Source organism: Sander lucioperca, chromosome 9 (genome assembly GCF_008315115.2).
Source record: "Sander lucioperca isolate FBNREF2018 chromosome 9, SLUC_FBN_1.2, whole genome shotgun sequence".
Taxonomy (NCBI): Eukaryota; Metazoa; Chordata; class Actinopteri; order Perciformes; family Percidae; genus Sander; species Sander lucioperca.
This window is the reverse complement of record NC_050181.1, coordinates 22,851,865-22,869,895: the sequence shown is the minus strand read 5'-3', so window position 1 is coordinate 22,869,895 and position 18,031 is coordinate 22,851,865. Positions and strand designations below refer to the sequence as shown.

Below are 18,031 nucleotides of genomic sequence, written 5' to 3'. Positions count from 1 at the left end.
AAACCAGAGCACGTTTTTCTCCCATCCCGGAGTGCTGTGTGGACTAGCCAGACCCTCCTCTGCAGCGCTGTGAAGAAAGGTCTGGCAACTTTGGTGCATATCTGTGCTAACCCCAAAAATAAAATCTTATAGCACTGTGTTGCACTGATTAACACAAATACATATGTCTAAGACTATGAACTCCGGCAGAATAATCAAGGTGTGGTCCCATGAGGACGAGCAGCCACAGTTCTGTTTACAGAAAAACACTCAACGCTCATTTCAGCCTGCAAATCATTCCAATGAAAAAGCTGTTTCTACACCACCCCCCTTTTCTATATTTTATGATATGACCATGCAGTTGCCATGGTTACTTTTGTCATTCAGCCGTGAGTGGCATTGTATGTCACTGTGGGGCGGGGGGATGGGTGGTCGTAGTGCCAGAGAGAGGAAGTTGGTTAGGGAATCCTTTTATTACATAATATTTGGAGTTAACACAGAGGATTAGTCATGCATCTCTCTATCAAAGCAGAGCAGAACATGAAGAGCAGCCACAGATTAACAAAAACCATGTTTACAATCACAACCCAACCCTTATCTTTAAAAATTCCAAACCATCTTCAGCGAGAGTTCGGTTTCTCTCGCCTCTCTCAGTCTGTCATTGTCTCTCTCTGAAACAGTGGCCTAGTCTGTGAAGCAGAGATTCATCAAAGCCCCTTTCATATCCTGACAGCCACGCTACACATGCACAAACACACGCAGTAAACGTAACCAGTTTGTATTTGAAGTGGACATGGCATTGTTAGCCATTTTTGTAGCTCAGTGGAGCTGCTGCCCAATCTTTCCTCTCATTAATATCCTTTCCAAATTTCTCAGTCAGGAGCGGACAAGAACAAGGGAGGACTGGAGAGAAATTGGACCTTTAACAGAACAAAAAAAGAACAGTATCATAAGTGAAAGGGTAATTCCTGTTTAATGGTTGTTGTAGTTTTCGTCATACAAAGGAGTATTAGTGTTCGAGAAAATATCAGAGATTTAAAAAAAATTAAAATGACAAAAATAACTTGATTTTTAAAAAATACTTTGAGACAAAAAGTCGTAATAGCAGTACATATATAAAGTCTGCTGCGCTCCTCTGCCTCTCCATCCATCAGAGGATCGTGGTCGCTCATCTCAGTCAGGCTCTTCTCTGTTCTGGCTCCACAGTGGTGGAATGAGCTGATTTATCCAAAAAAAAATATATAAAATAAAATAAAAAACAACTCATCCCCCCCTCCTCCCTCCCATCCATCACTGCAGCTGAGACACTGAAAGAGACTGTCAGGGACTGTTAAATGGACAACAAAGACCATCCAGCTAATGGTTTGTGATGATGAGGACTCAAACAAAGGAGTGTTGGTAGAGACACCAACTAACAGCCAAACATTGTTACATAAGGCTTTCACTAGCCAATAGCACTCACCCTCCTCCAAATGCAGCAGCACTGTTTTACAATTGATTTATAATAGAATCTCAATTTATAATTCTGTCCTAATTATATCAAAGTCTGCATTGTGAAATGTATGTGAAAGGAATTCATTATAGCATCCCATTTGCCCTCATTAAAATTTGGGTAAACCAAGTAAAATTCTTCACTCAAAGGATGTTGCAAAACTGAACCAACATAAAGCTGTACAATGTACTCTGGACAACAGGACAGCGGAATGTTAACATTAGCATGCTAACATGCTCACAATGACAATCTTAACATGCTGATGCGTGGCAGATAATGTTTAACGTGTTAGCCATCTGAGTTTTAACATTTTCTTATTGGCATCTAAACACAAAAGACAGCTGATGGGAACGTCATCAGTTTTGCACTCCTGAGATGCCTTTGAGCAAGGCACCGAAGTCCCGACTGTCCATGGGCAGCCTGCTCGCTCTGATATCTCTCCATGTGTGTGGGTCCTGTCTGCAGGTGTGTGTATTTCTGGCCTTTGTGAATGTAATTTGTATAATAAAAGAGTGAATCTTTTTTAGTTTTGCAGGTATTTGGTCATAAACTAAGAGCCTGGTCTCACAGAATTCCGTGAAATTATCACAAACTGTTAACACCGCATTACGTGGTGGTGGCACGGAATGTGTGTAAATTCTGTGTGGCTACCACGGAAAACAATGCCAATGTAAAGTCAATGAGAAGATGACGTAGTATTAGGAGCGACAACGGTAGCGACTAGTATGAAAGCCCGAAAATCCGCATAGGGAGGTTGGTTGGAGTGGTGGATGGGTCAAACACAGGACTTTCAACCAGGAGACTGGTGATCGTGTCCCGCGTGTCACGTTTCCTAAACCCAACCGTAACCGTCCTGTTCTTCTTTTCCTAAACTCAACCGTCCCGTTGTTGTCCTGCGTCCCGTTATTGTTTTCCTAAACCCAACCATCCCGTTCTTCTTTTCCTAAATCCAACAGTCCCGTTGTTGTTGTTGTTGTCACCCACAACCTTTTCCTTAACTTAACGGGCCGTGTTCATTTCACAGAATTCTTCCTTGGGCCCATCACAGAATTTTCGGCAATCTGTCTCATTTCACGGAATTTTTTGTGACTCCGTGAAACTGCCACAGATTTTGAGTTAATGGGCCGTGTTCATTTCACGGAATTCTGTGAGATCAGGTTGAAACTAAAGTATTGAACAAAGGTAAAATGTTGACCTGACAATGGTGCTAGATTAAACGTCATAGGAACACCAATGGGAACCATTCTTGTACCAAATTACATGACATTCCCTCAAACAGTTGTTGAAATTCACTCAAAACCACAAATATCAACCTCTTGGAGGAGCTACAGGAAAAGTCAGAGGATAACCAAAAGTTGTTAGGATTCATCCTCTGGAAACCATAAATGTCTGTACAAAAATGATGGCAGTCCATTCAATGGTAAGATATTTTAATCTGGACCCAAGGAGTGGACCAACTGACAAGACAGACATTGCTATCCTCAATGCCGCTAGCTAACAGTACAATATCCGTGAATAACAAAACCCTTTTGAGTAATCCTGTAATTTGTAGATCAAATTAATGCTAATATGTGATTAGGAGTCATGTGAAAGAAGGACAACTTGAGGCATCTGCAAGCTATGAGTTTTATTGATACAATTATTGTCCATTATGACATGAGAGATTCACAATAAAACATTTTCCATCTGTAATATGACAGAAGTTTTAAGTGACATACTTTAAAATGTTACAGCTGTTTCACTAAAGCCACACTCTGAAAGTGGTTTATAACATTGAAAGTAGCATTGCGCTGGTCTGCTATTGATCTCAGTTTAGTTTGAGTAATGACTACAGACATTGCTGGGAAACTACAAGTATTTCAAGAAAAATTATATCACCTACGTTGATACTGTAGCTTATGTTAATGTATGGTCATAAATTGATCCTTTCAATTCTTTCCAGCTTAATAGCTCTGTCATACATGAGTTGTAAAGGCACATTTTAATGCACTGTGGTGATAGGTAGTGCAGTTGATAGTTTTTATAAAAGATGGAGTGACACTCGTACTGTAGACTGATGAATTGAGCCATGGCATCAGTAATGCAGATGTGTCAGTGGGGTTCTGGCTGATTTTTGCAACAACAAAAAACTCCATTGACCCAGAATGGATGGAAGCCCAACACAGACAATAATTGTCACATTTTCTTTTTACATGCATTAGTGTAGACATGGCCTGAGGCCGAACCATCAGCCAATTGTATAGGACAACATACTGGAGCATTCGATAGCATTACCACCACGTCTAAAAATCCTACTTGTATAGAAGTGCCAATGGATGGGTGGTTGCCACAGTGCACAAATGTATAGTCAGCACTGCGAAATGTTACGGCCAAACTCAGTATGATCACTTTGTCTCAAATTGACAAAAATAAGGCATTGATTAAAAACATAAGCTTTGACAATCTGAGCAGCTGTCTGCAGCACAATATCACAACACAATAAATGCATGGAATGCATAGAAAGAAGCTTCAGGAAGATGATAAAGGCTTTCATTTTCAAATAAGGCAAAGCATATTACTTATATTTATAAAAAGTACGGCGGAATTATTATTATTTTTTATTACTTATAGTTTTTTTGTGCCTTTGCCTATAATTGTAGAATATAGCACACATCACCCCATTTTTCACTTTAATGCAACAATGTTAACAAAAATTATATTACTGTTGATCTTATAAATAAGAAAATAATTTAGATTATTAGTTATAAATGGAAAACAGAGAAAATGGATTGTATAACATGTTACAAACAAAACAAGATCAGGGGTCAGAATTCCTGTCCCAGTGTTAGTATTTGTGACAATTTCAGTAGATCTCTAGTCCCTTGGAACCTGTGTTAGCTGATATAGACTAACATTCTTAGGTTTTCGTTTTTTGTGCTAAGGCAGTCTCTGACCAGGTGGAAAATGCGTATGTAATATGTAATATTTCTACGAGTGGCACATGAGTGCCCAATCTATGACCCCATTTACACATCAGTCACTAAATGCGTCTTGGTAGATCGGATCTTGGTGGTTTGAAGTGCATTATAGCCAGATGTTGAAAAGATGTAATCATCTGTCTCTCCAAGACACATACACAATATTTACTACTCCCACAGAGTTACCTATGTTAGTGAGATGTCTGTGAAAATAGCCACTCACTGTCAGATTGTTTTTTAATAAATCATTTCATCATAATTCTTAATCTTAATCTTAATCATAATTTTTTAATAAAGTTACACAAAAATGACAGTGAAATTAGCTGTGGTTCTCTGTTTCATTCTTAAACTGTAAAACGTGTTTACATGGACGTTGCAACAGTGATGTCACCCACTGGTGTGTAGACTACCGTTTTGAAGTCTCAAGTTTGGCATTTGGCTGTTGCCATCTTGGTTTTTTGAAACCGGAAGTGGCCATATTTGGACGAGAGGGTGGAGTGGATTTTCTCTGGATATAAAACACTCAAATTGAAAAGTGTAAATGGGGCCAATGTCTTAATAGTGTCAAAGCTTAAAAAAATGCTCAAAGTTATTTTATTCAAGATGCATCCAGGTAGTATATGTCATAAAAAGTGTAAGCAGAGGTTTCTACTTTTCAAGTTAATGTCAATAGGGCTAATACAAGCTAAGTAAAGACTGCATATGGAGAAAAATGGGAGTAAGAAGGTTTAGGAATGGAGGGAAGGATAAGCCCCAAGGGGACAAGGAAGCTATGAAGATGAAGCAGGGTTTATTTGAAGGAGGCGCGGACCTTACGGCCCTTCAGAGGCTGAGGAGGCCGGTAGTTGTCCGCCATGCAGCATGGAGATTCTCCTTCTCCAGTGAAGAGGAGGCTGCGGAACTTGGCCATCTAATGAGAAAAGGAGATACACAGAGAAAGAGAAAAAGAGGAAATAATAGATAAAAGAAATTATAATCAAGATTTAAAGTTTAAAACAATGAACCTGTGTCCTCCAGTCGGATACAGCAATCTATGTACAGCAACCTACATTTTGTCAATTCGAAGTATCGAAGACCACATTGGCATTGTTGGGGATACTTGATTTGCAATTAGAGCATTCCAGATTATTATTATTTTTGATTCAAATGTAGCAGATTTGTCAGATAAACATTAATTTAGTGAACCTTATTCCAGCATTGTGTAACAGAAAATGGTTTCAAGATTAGTAATGCTGTTTACGCCAATTTCTTACCCTACCTGTGTAATGCAACCAGACAATACTTGCCTCTTTTTAGGTGGCGGGAGTGAAAATCGCTCGATGGTGTTTTTTGCCTCCAACCGCTCCTTTCAGGCAGCGCTGCCTGGAAGGAGCGGTTGGGGGCAAAAAACACAGATAAACGTGAAAATCCAGAGTGAAGCTCCGCCCCAGTTATACAGGGCAGCCATCTCACACCCTCCTGCTGTGGTTGTTATCTACAATGTGCACATGATGGTGCAGAACACAGCCCTACTGACGCAGAAACTAGTCCCATATTGCACATATTTGCATTAAGATGGATAAGGAAATTGTCCAACAATGAAATATTGTTGGTGTATGTTGAGTGTAAAACACCTGTGTATGTGTGTGTGTGTGTGTGTGTGTGTGTGTGTGTGTGTGTGTGTGTGTGTGTGTGTGTTTGTGTGTGCATGCAAGCCTCAGTGTGGCATAAACAACAACTCCTCTGGGAGCCAGTTAGCCTTTAGCTAGCTGTTAAGCTTGGATTTAATTTCCCGCAGCAGGCTCACTCAGCAATGCTTGCACCTCTATTAGTGTTGCGCTGTTCTTTTGTGCATCGGTGGCTTAATTTATACACTGCAGAAAGGAAATAGTTTTCTATATAAGCACACCTTATACATGTACATTTATCTTTTATTTAGGCAAGGTAAACTGAGCATTAAACCTAAGCCTTTTTAAAAGTAAAAAGCCTTTTAGCTATGTGTGTTTGATGTCACGTGAAAGTACAGGGTGGCAGTGTTAATCATGCAAAGAGGTAGATAGCAAACTGGCCACTGGAGATAAAGGGAGTCAGTGTAATCTAAATAAAACAGAAGGCCCTCAATGCTCAGCCACACCCTGCTCTAAAGCATGATACGGCTTCTGACACTCTTGACAATGACAATGTTTGGACCAATATTCTGGCCCCCTAAACCATGCTCAAACACTTAATGAGATGACTACCAAATCAAAGTCTAAAGTGTGTATGAAGGTATTTAAAAAATACTGTAAGACTACCTAAGACTAATGAGGGAATAGCCAGTTCTCTTAATTCTGCAGCAATTGACTGGCTTTGTTTCTTCTTCTCAGACTACCTGAGGCATGACACTAGTCTTATATTTTCTCATTTTAAGATGAGCACTTTCAGCCTTAAGTTGTTTTCGCTTTTTGTCTGTTGTCAGACTCCGCTACATTCAGGAAGGGGCTTTTTTTTTAATAGCAAATACAATAAAAAGGGGAGTTCACATATATCATCGTGAAATCGAATCGTTTCGAATCGTTGACAGGATAATCGTAATCGAATCGTGAGACCAGTGAAGATTCACACCCCTAATATCCAACCTACATACCAGCAGGTGGGCTGCCAAGAAAAATATCTGTATTTAGGACTGCCACAATTACACACAGGGTATTGTGTGCATGTGCATGCACATTACAAGGAACTTTTTCATAGTTCTATGAACCCCCCTTTTTATTTTGTCCGCACCACAAGAACTACAAATGATCGTAGATCTTAGAACGCCGTTTTAAAATGGCCTTTTTTAGCTCCTACTTCAGAGTCGGTACTCTCCCTGCACGAAAAGAACTTTGTACAATTATTGGTCCGGACGTAAGTGTACGTCGATGATTGATCAATCATGTGAGCCAATGCAGCACCGACAACTACCATTATGCTACAAAAGTACAATTTGACAACTTATTGCTTCATCCTCACACCTTCGTAACAGCATAAAAAGACCGGAGAGACAGAGGAGCTAGTTAGCTAACTTTAGTCTGCCAAAGGCAAGTATATCAATAGTCAAAACACTCGTTTTGATTTTGAAGTGAGTAAGTATGTAATGAAAGTTAAGTACTTGTGCAGGGCTGACACTGATTGGCTCCTTGAGAACAATCCAGGTGACACTCTCCAACAGGGGAGGCGTGGTCAGAGAGCCATCATAGGTCCAATAATGCAGAGAACCCGGAAGAAGAGTCTTTGGGTCAAAGTTTGGAAAGGTGGTCTGCTTTCCCTGCAGGTGTTAGGGAAGAAAGGAGGGAAAAGAGGGGGTGAGGAAGGAATTGTTACTCCTTGTTAACCATGAAAATTGAGCTGACAGTTTCCCAAACTTATTAATTGCTGTTCATAGAAGGTATGAGCGAAATTGTCTTCAGAAAATCTGTGTTTTGTGAATTCTGGGACCGTTTTTACCTTAGTCTTAATAGCATCCAAGGCATCCAGAACTTTCTGAAGCCTGGGGTTGGCAGCACCAATCTGGAGCACAACACAAATACACACACAGTTGAATTAACAATACTCAAACCCAATGTTAATTATTTGGCTTTTCTCTTAAACGTACTTAGCCCCTTGCATGAATCACTGATGACTCACCTTGAGAAAGACCCCGACCACTGCGAGTCCATCAGGCTGGCTGGCTGCCTCGCCAAAGCTAGGGTACTTAGTGTTCCAGTGCACCAGATGAAGCTAACAAGAAAAAGAAGCCAAGTTTGACTTTTAAGGCACAGGCTACAGACAGTATCTCATCTTATCCATAACCTATCATGAGCTATAGTGTGTTTTTTTTCTAATTTAATAGAACACGTTCTCATGATTGGGTTTGCATGATATCGTACAAAAATGGCTATGATAATGTGCGAAAAGTCATGCACTACAATTCGTATGATATCCGGCGTGACAGTTATGTTAAGCGATCGTTACAGTTGAGTTTAGCTGAGGAAAGGTAACTGTAAGCTGGATACAGGGCACCGTGAGGCAAAGTTTAGGCACCGAAATGACTAGCTAAGATTAGAAAAATGATTGTGGTTTCCGTTAAACACTATCCCCCTTATAGCCTAGAAATCTGGATGCACCCTAGCGGCAGCAAATGTAATTTGCAGCCAGGGTCAGTCTAGTAACTCTCCATTGGCTTGCGAGTAGGGCTGAACGATTTTTGAAAATAATCTAATTGCGATTTTTTCCCCAAATATTGCGATTACGATTCGATATTCGATTTTTTTTTTAAGCTCTTTGTCTTCTGTATTATTCAACAAAGAATATAATAATGTATAGAATGAACACACAATTACACACTAGACAGTTAAATAAGTAAAAATATAGTATAGTATATATCTATATACACACACACACACACACACACAACAGTGTAATTTTTTACAGTGCACAGAGAGGAGCTGCCTCCAGCCCCTCCCCCTCGTGAAGTTGCGTGCTGCCGTGTGCACTTGCTCAGAGAGGCTATCGTTACGTTAGCTAGTTGCTGGTGTTCTTGCCGTGGGATTAACTGTACTAATAAAACTGTTGAAACACCGCGGCCACGCTGCTGTGAAAGCTCCCCGAACGTCATTTATCAGTCTGATTGTTACCCCTCTCAGTGGCAGCTCCTCCACTCCATATCTTTATAACGGAGCTAACCGCTAACCGGAGCTAACCGCTAATCAGAGCTAATCGTTGCCAACCGAGCCTTCAGTTCTGTGTGCCTGTATCCATTAACTGCATGTATAGACTCAAGCCCAAATAAAACCCTTCATTTTATTAAAGTGGCTGTAAAAGTTTTAAACTACAACTCAGAGTTGTTTGAATGACAGAAATCAGCTCAAGGTACAGTGTAGCGTTAGCGTGCTAGTTGATGTTTTCTCTACAGAGTGCAGACTGATTGCTCTCGCGAGTCATGTGACCAAATCGCAGCCTTTGCGATTAGGAAATCGCAGCCTTTGCGATTAGGAAATCGCGTTTTAACATATAGCGATATTATCGAAAATGCAATTAATCGTTCAGCCCTACTTGCGAGCTGGAAAAACCAAATTCTGGTCAGGCCAATCACATCGTGTATAGTGTCGGTGGGCGGGCTTAACATAAGGACGGCAGAGTTGTGACGGTTCCGCGTGAATTTCCTGCTACTTGAAAACAAAGAAGATGGATACTGCTGCTGGCGAACAGCGGTCTTTGGAATCGGCTTTGGCCATGACTCTGGAAGACTTGGAGTTAAGCACTGAAGTCATTCTTAAAAAAGGAAGATGTGTTCAGAGTTTTTTCACCCAACTTTTGCATTCATGAAAACAGCAAAATTTCAAAGTGGCTTGTTTGGTGCACATTTTTCCATGTAGCTCTCAGTCTTGGCCCCCCATCGCTAGCAGATGGGTCTGACCCAACAAAAATCGCAAGTCGGGTATGGCTGCAGCCTGGAGACCTCCCGTCTCATGCCTTCCGTCTCATTCCCTCCCGGCTGGTGCTTTCCCCGAGCTTCGACTTTCCAAAATAAAAGCTCGCGTCTGGTCCGCTATGTTTTCGTACTTTGGTGTTTTGGATGTTTTTGAACTAAACAATACAGCAATCATGCAAATGAATACAGTTATTTTTTCAGCAGATGTCTTAGTTACAACACGATGGAGCTAGCAGAGCAGTTTTGTGTTTATATGTGCGGGCTGGATTTATTCAGTTTTGGAAATCCCACGATCTCTACAAAGCTATAGATGAAATTGTTTGGCTGACTAAACAGGAAGGAACTAGAAATCCTGTCTGTTGTTTTGTTTTTGTATTTCAAGAGCGAATTGCTCCACAATCTGAATACAGATTGATTATCACTTACAACCTTTGTTGTATAATCACAATATTACACTTGAGGAGGCCTACACTTCAGTGATGCGCCTTTTGGACCTCGAAATTAAACTCTCTCATGTAATATGGCTTAAACAAACGTCAACGTTAAACACTGATGCAGTTTTAAATGTTTTATGATTTCAGAAAGGAGGAGGTTAACCAATACTTTATATTAATCCTAATTTTTGTTGTCAAATATCCATAAAAGCAGCTTTTGAAATTATAGAAGATTAAAAAGATTTAGCCTATAATAAAATATTGGTTAACCTCCTCTTATCTAAATTTTAGATATCAGATCCCCTTCTAATGGGAGGCATGAAAACCTTTTTATTGTAGCCTACTTTTCTGTGGTCTCATATGTTATAATTGTAAAAGAGTAATCATTTTAGTATTATGTGGGTGGCTTCATTGTTGAGCTATGTTTTTTGCACTTGGCATATTTTTTATGTTATGCTTGTCCTTTTTTTTTACTGTTATGAATTTGCAAATGAAGCATTAATAATAAAAATAAGTAAAGTAATCGCAGGTTTCATCAAATAAACAACAAACAGCTACAAATCTGCCAACTATAGGTTATGTATGGATATCGTTAATTTAAGAGTTTAAATGGCGTTCAATTAATTGCATCATGCTCACTAACTTAACCGTGACTTAATTTAGAAAATAATTCACGATTTCATATTCTATATTTACCTTTGGACACGCCCAGGAATGCGACAGGAGGTCTCCAGGCTGCAGCCATACACTCTTGACAGAGCCTAGCCTACTGTTTTACAATAACTCAGTGTATCAGTTTTATCTGTGTACCAAGTATCACAGCCTTTTACAATGTAAGTGTTACACTGCATTCATACAATACTCAATATTTATATAGTTATTCTCTCCACTAGATACACCAGCTCATTGAATCATTGACCAATGAATATGATCGAAGGGTTGCCACAGTTCATGTGCTGAATTTGTTCTTACCCAGTATGCTTTTTTAAATGGTCTCAGATAGATAGATAGATAGATAGATAGATAGATAGATAGATAGATAGATAGATTTTTTATTGATCCCAAAAAATGGGAAATAACGTAGTTGGAGCAGCAAAAATTTCAGACACACAGCACACATACAGAGTAAGTACTAGAGTACTAGAGGAGTAACGTGGTGTTTGAAGTAATGCAGTAATGCAGGAAGTGTGCATTTAGTTTCCATGCTTATTGTGTAAAGAACCAATATAAAGATTTCTGCAAGGGAGGGTGTGTGTTGCTGCAGACACAGCACCCCCTCCTTATCGCTGCTTCTCTTCATACTGTAGTTGTTGGATTCATCTACCAACCCTTTGTAGGCTGGCTCAGGTTTGCCTGCTTTAGTTTTAGACTGCTGGGGGACTTCTTTTGACAAACTGAGCTCATCTCTCCATCTGCGTGCATTCATGTCCCAGTAATGCTTGTTACTAACTTGGCTCCAGGGAGCTTGTTACCAGTCCTTATGTTTTCTTGTCTTGCAAATTTCCTTGGATTGGGGTGGCACCTAAGTCATGGTTGCAGCTGCAGCCATGGTCCTCTTCGATGCCCTGCTACGCCCTGCACTGCTACAACTATTATTTCTAGTCATAGTTCTATTATCTTTATTGTTACTTACTATAATTGCCACTGTTCATCATACCAACTGCTATAATTGATATGAATCATATTTCTCTATATCTGTATATCTGTATCTCTGTGTCCCAACCGTTCTGCCTGTTTAAAGGAAGTTTTTCTCCGCCACTGTCGCACCAAATGCTTGCCCTTGAGGGGGAATTGTTGGGTCTCTGTAAAGTGTCCTGAGATTAACTCTGAGATTAATTGAAAAGATTTGTTACTTTCACATTGTTTACCTAATAGTGTGTTCCATTTGAACTCGGAACTCGGATTTGGATCTTTAGCTGCGTACCCCCAGCTAAAGATCCAACATGCCTGCATCAGTTGTGAAAGCTGTAGTAACATACAGTTATAAGCACTTCTTTGTTATTTGTGTTTCACTAAATCAGTCGTACACGCAGGGCTGTCCATATTCTATCTGTGGACAATGTTGTCACTCTGTTTGTATGCACAAAAACAGCGTAATGCGTTGTTATAAACTGGCATTGCTAACAATGGCTAACCTGGCTAGAGCTAATGAAAACAATGAAAATCCGACTTGTAAATGGAACGCATTCAACTCGGGTGGGACGTCATTCCCAGCTTTGGCTTCCAAGTTCCAAGGTAAATGCATAGACTGTATATATAATGGACCAACAGATCCTGTTGCTCTGGACGGAGACCAGTGAAGGATATTAGAAGCACTTTTCCGGTGATGGCTGATGGTTACTGAGCAGCCTCCAACTGAGAGAGAAGACGTAAATGTGACGTGAGCAACCTGTCTGAAAGTTGTAAGTCTTCTGGTAGCTGTGCCAAGAGAAATCTCAATCATTCCCAATCTAGCAGAGACGGAGAGCGTAGGTATATGTAAGGAGATAACATGGACACAGGCTAATTATTGCTAACTAAAATGCTAGTTAACATTAGTAATTAAACTTAAACAGCTAATGTAAGTCGAAACTGCCTGCGAGCTTCTCCTGTACTATACGGTAATTCCTCTACTATGCGACAGTAAGTCCTATGGTTATGACACAATCGTTAGCCTATTTTTACAAAAACGTCTGCTACGGAGCCATAAAGTGAGATACAAGGTAATGGAGCCTTTTATACATTGTCGTGTTTCTTTAGAAATAAACAATGGACAAATAAAGTCTTTAAATGCTTCAGATGTAAAGTTGTTCGCTGTCAAAGTGACGTCAAAATGAATGGCAGTCAATGGGATGCTAACGGGGGCTGAGTGCTTGTTAGCATCAAAATGGTGCCATAGGATCTACGCGTTCCGAGGAGAAGCTTACCCCCTTGGGTAAATGGAACGCACTATAAGCTTCTCGACAAAGACGGATAGTACCACCATTAACACCACGCAAGCTAGTCGTGTATCAAATAACACGAATTGAGGAGACGTTAGTGTATGTGGTGAATGTAAGCAGAAGCTCCAGTAGCTTCAGTACCTCACAGGGAAAGTTGATGCCGTTGACAGTGTGCTCTGAGCCTCTGTCGTCACTGGCTCCCCAGTGGAAATGAAACTGCTTCAAACGATAAGTTCCAGAAATAGGACCTCCAGTCAGGGCTGGTTAGAACAAAACAAACAAATCATTAGAGATGCACCCAGGAAAAGACAGATTTAACACCAACATTGAAGTAAATCCATGCTCGTCAGTATCATACAGTGGGTAATGACGTGCTCTTCTCCTTGTTTATAATACATCTTAATGTTTTTATTGTTTCTATTTAATGTCAAATGTACATTCTCCTTTTAATGTGTGTTGCTGTGGTCCTGTTTATCAAAGGAATCAGCATGGTTTCATTAGTTCTCTGAGTCAAAAGTGCAAATTCAAATGGTATATATATTTCCTTTGTTTTAACCATATAACACAGAACCATGTTCTGTGAAATTTCACTTGCAAGACATCCTCCATCACTTTTTAAAGGTGCACGCCACTGAATTGTTCACATAAGTAAAGGTCTTGGTGAGTACTACTCTACCTAGCCTGATGAAATTACACTGAAGATGCCGTATTGATGTCGTCGGCATGGAGAATACACATTTATAACAGAAAAGCCTGTTTCAAACTGGAGGTGTGGAATTTGAAATGTGTGGGTGTTTACTATGTCAGGGAAGTTCTAATAAAAGACATTGTTGAGGTGCATCATGGGAAATATGTCACGCTGGGTTTTTGGAGCTTGACTCATAATCTCTGCCTGTTTTGAACATTATTTTTTTTAATTTGTCTCAATATTAAATATCAGTCAGTCTCTGTTGCAACCTTCTGGTAGTTCATGACTAGGGATTTTCATGTTAACGTCTGTTTTACCACTGATGCTGCTGCAATATTGGGCAATATTTGGTGCCATAATAAACTCAGAGAGTCTACATTATATACTGTTTATTTATGTTTTATATGCGTTGAATTTAGTTTATACATATGTATTACATTTATTGATGTGCTATACAAAAATAAATTGAATTCATATTGATATGCTTTTCATGAGTTGCACTGTTGGATGAATGTTGAATAACCAGTGTCAGTGCAGCAGGGTGAGGCGGGGTGCAGATATCCTGTTACCTTCCTGATACTTAAACAGTGCTGACATCATCTGACGCTCTTATCTGCTACAGTACATACAGGGGTGGAGGCATTAACAAGACAGTCAGATAAAGTTAACCGGTACTAATACTGTTGTAGAAAATGATATTTGCTGCAACAGCTGTGCAAAGCAAGTACATGTATTCAAGGACGACTAAGATTCCGAAATGTGCCTGCCTGTCCTCACCCAGAAAACAACCTTATAGGTCGATTACACAAGCAGATCATAATGACCCAAAATGACGACCTCTCATGGCTGTAGTTATTATCGCAAAACACTTTTCCCAGGAGATCATGGTCCGTGTACCGTGTGAAACCAGCAACTCAACTGTTATTTTGAAATTTAAAATCAAGTTTTACCCATGAGTTTTATGGCTCTTAGTCTCTGACACAATGACATCAGTGACATCACGCCACAAACTAATTTTAGTAGTTTTACGTGACTCATTTTAAGCCAATCCCTGATGTTTTACTCACCCTAAGTATTTCTGTTTCAAAACGTTTACTACGTGCTTAAACTGAGCCGTTTACATTAAATAGAACGGTCACATTATTAACCACCGTGTGGCTGTAAATAAAATGGTCGTATGTGTCATTTTGGGAGGTTTTGGAAATCAACCTATGATATTTAGTTATGACGATGTGTTAGATGTGCATGGTTAAATGGCAATATGTGTTCTTCCTGTCCTAACACTAGGAGCTGAGCAGTGCTTACTGGAACTGTCTGTGTCGTCCACAAAGTCCACCTGGAAGGAGTGTCCGTTGTTGAGAATGCCATTGGAGTTGGAGGGGTCATACTTGAGTTTTAGAACCTTCAGAGTGGAGTCATATTGGGCCTCCTTCGGGACAATGTTGATGGGAGACTGTCTGGGCCCATTAGCTACAGGAAAATCTTCTTCCCATTTGTCAGGTCCTACAAATACAATTTCAAATATTTAAAATAGTACATGTTAATAGCATATTGTTTGTACAATTCTATTATTTTCTGTGTGTGGAGTATTTCCACACCAACCTCTTCAAACATCTTTACTTCACTAGTCAAAGAAAATAATAATTATCATTTCTTTGCCGTTTATTCCTTGCTCTATCAGGCAGTAGTGCCGCAACAAGTATTCAGATCCTTCACATGATACCACAGTTGAAACATTTAAGGTTCCACGTTCAAAAATCTAGTAATCAGGTTTACACAGCAGCAGTGTGATATTAAGATAATTTACTTAAACAAAAGTAGCAAAACCGCAGTGCAAAAATACTCACTAGGAGTACGTAAAAATACAGTATTATCAGAAAAATGTACTCAAAGGGAAAGGAGAAGTGCAATTATTCAATATGCAATGGCCTCTGTCGGCATGATATTACTAGCGTACTATTAGTACTGCATTACAGCTTAAGCAGCATTTTAAAAAAAATAAAGTAAAAAAAAAAAAAATAGAAAGTAAAATGGAAGTTAAATTAGGCTATATCTTGAAAGTGAGTTAAGTTATGTACCAGAACCACTGATAGCAAATTCTAATCTCTATCCTTACTTCTGTTGCTATTTTAGATCCTTCACACACACACATACACATCCTTCTCATACCTCAATAAAATCTTTATAATCCATGAATAGTAAAGGTTCCAATTTAAGTCAATTTATAGATGAATTAACTATGTTTTAGCCAGTGTAAATTATTGGGGTAGTTCAAACTCTAGCAATAGTTCACTTTTTAATTTTTTTTATTAAGTTTTTCATTTGTTTTGCACAACCTACAGAGTAGCCACTAACTGGCCTACAGAATGGCTGGATTTAAAAGAACAAATGTGTCCCTGTTTAACCAGTTGAGTAGCCTGAGTTTATAACTGAATTGTTCAATGAACTATCAACTCTAAATTGAAGTTATGCTACTGTGGTAATGTAAATATTTAAGTAATGACATTGTTTTTGAGAAATGGCAAATTATTGTCTGCACGGATGCAAAATTGATGTCAGAGTGGGGCAGCAACTTGTTACATATAGAAAAACTGAACATCCATGATGAGAGACCCTCACCGTTAGTTGGTCCGTATCCCCATCCGTGAGACATGGTTGCTCCTACTGTGTGCTATATCCTGATAACACAAAAACAATGATTAATCCAAGTCAGTTTGCAGGTCGAAAAGGTGCAGAAGAGGAGGGTAATGATGATCTGGTGGCAGATGCCCGCTGAAAGGCTGCTGCTGGGCTTTATATATAGGCTGTCTCCTCTCAGTTCTCACAGCGGAGGGGGTAGGGGGGTGGGGGGGTGTTGGCTTATCGGCCCTTCAGCGGGCCGGTCAATCAGGAGAACAGGGCAGCCATCCAGAGATGCGACTCCTGGAGCTCTCCACCTCTTCGCCTCTCCTCTGCTTCCCTGCCGTCGTTCATTCGGAATATCCAGAGAGGCAGATTGTTGAAAAAATGCTATTTGGATTTATTTATTTATTTTATCCTTGATCTCTCCGCTCCCGGCAGAGATGGATTAGTCCCTGATGCGCGCACATCATCCACACACATTTATTCTATCCACCTTACCGCCGCGCGCTGCTCTCAGCTGTTTGGAGCAGCGCTGTGAGGATCGTAGGTCCAGAGGATTTTATCGCAATATCCTGAAGTCGACATGTTTCTTCTCATCTGTTGCCAGGCCTTCTTTGATCTCGGTTATCCAGATCCCGGTGTAGGCCTATAGGCTACTGCTTATTGAAGGCTACCTGGGATGTGCATGCCTGTGACTCTCTGCAGGGCCGGACAGAGACATTTTGGGGCATAACCCTGCAACCCACCCTCCAACCCCCATTCTCAGTCCAAATGGTATCTCTGATTAGGTTATTATTCATGCTTGTCCTGTAAAATAATTACATAAAATAAATAGTTACAAGCACACACACACACACACACACACACACACACACACACACACACACACACACACACACACACACACACTCTAACCCTTATTAACACTTAAGTATAACAAATGACACCCCTTCTTTCAAGTAACTCAAACTGACTGAACAGATTATACACATACTGTAGGTAGGCGACATGATAACCGAACAGCCAACATGTAACAATTTAAGGCAGAAAAATATACATTTCTGGGAATGACAAGACACATTCTAGATGGTAAAAAAATTGTACACTCTGTATATTGTTCACTTGTGTTACTGTATCTGAATTACTGAGTGGAGGAGTGAGGCAGCACCTAAAAAAACACCCTACAATCATTATGCATACTAAAGCCATAGGGATAGTAAACAGTGTTAGATATCTGGAACACAATAACAATCTTTTTTTAAATTCGAAAACATTGAAATTCAGAAAAGAGGTTGAATTTAAGACGGCACAAACAATGTACAGGCAAGAAATTATTCACTTTCTGGCGATATAGAAAAAAATGTTCTTGGACAGAAAATATAGATTGTGGGAAAACTTCATTTGAAACTACTTTGTGTTCGCAACAACCTTAAATGTATGTGAGTATCAATTTGTGGGGTGATATTCGGGATTGAGGCGGTTTATGTAATGTAATGTATTAATGGATTAAATTAGTATAGAATAGGGG

The 18,031-nt window shown here is 39.8% G+C and overlaps 1 protein-coding gene across 1 annotated transcript; it reads right to left on the bottom strand.

Annotated features, from left to right (window-relative positions):
- Window positions 1-4,889: 4,889 nt before the first annotated feature.
- cahz (carbonic anhydrase) lies at window positions 4,890-16,785 on the bottom strand. The gene is made up of 7 exons (XM_031290928.2): window positions 16,501-16,785; window positions 15,187-15,384; window positions 13,335-13,453; window positions 8,053-8,145; window positions 7,873-7,935; window positions 7,538-7,693; window positions 4,890-5,338 (listed from the first exon to the last, which is right to left on the bottom strand). Exons 1-7 carry the CDS (start codon window positions 16,532-16,534, stop codon window positions 5,219-5,221), a joined length of 783 nt encoding a protein of 260 aa, XP_031146788.1. The 5' UTR covers window positions 16,535-16,785; the 3' UTR covers window positions 4,890-5,218.
- Window positions 16,786-18,031: the final 1,246 nt, after the last annotated feature.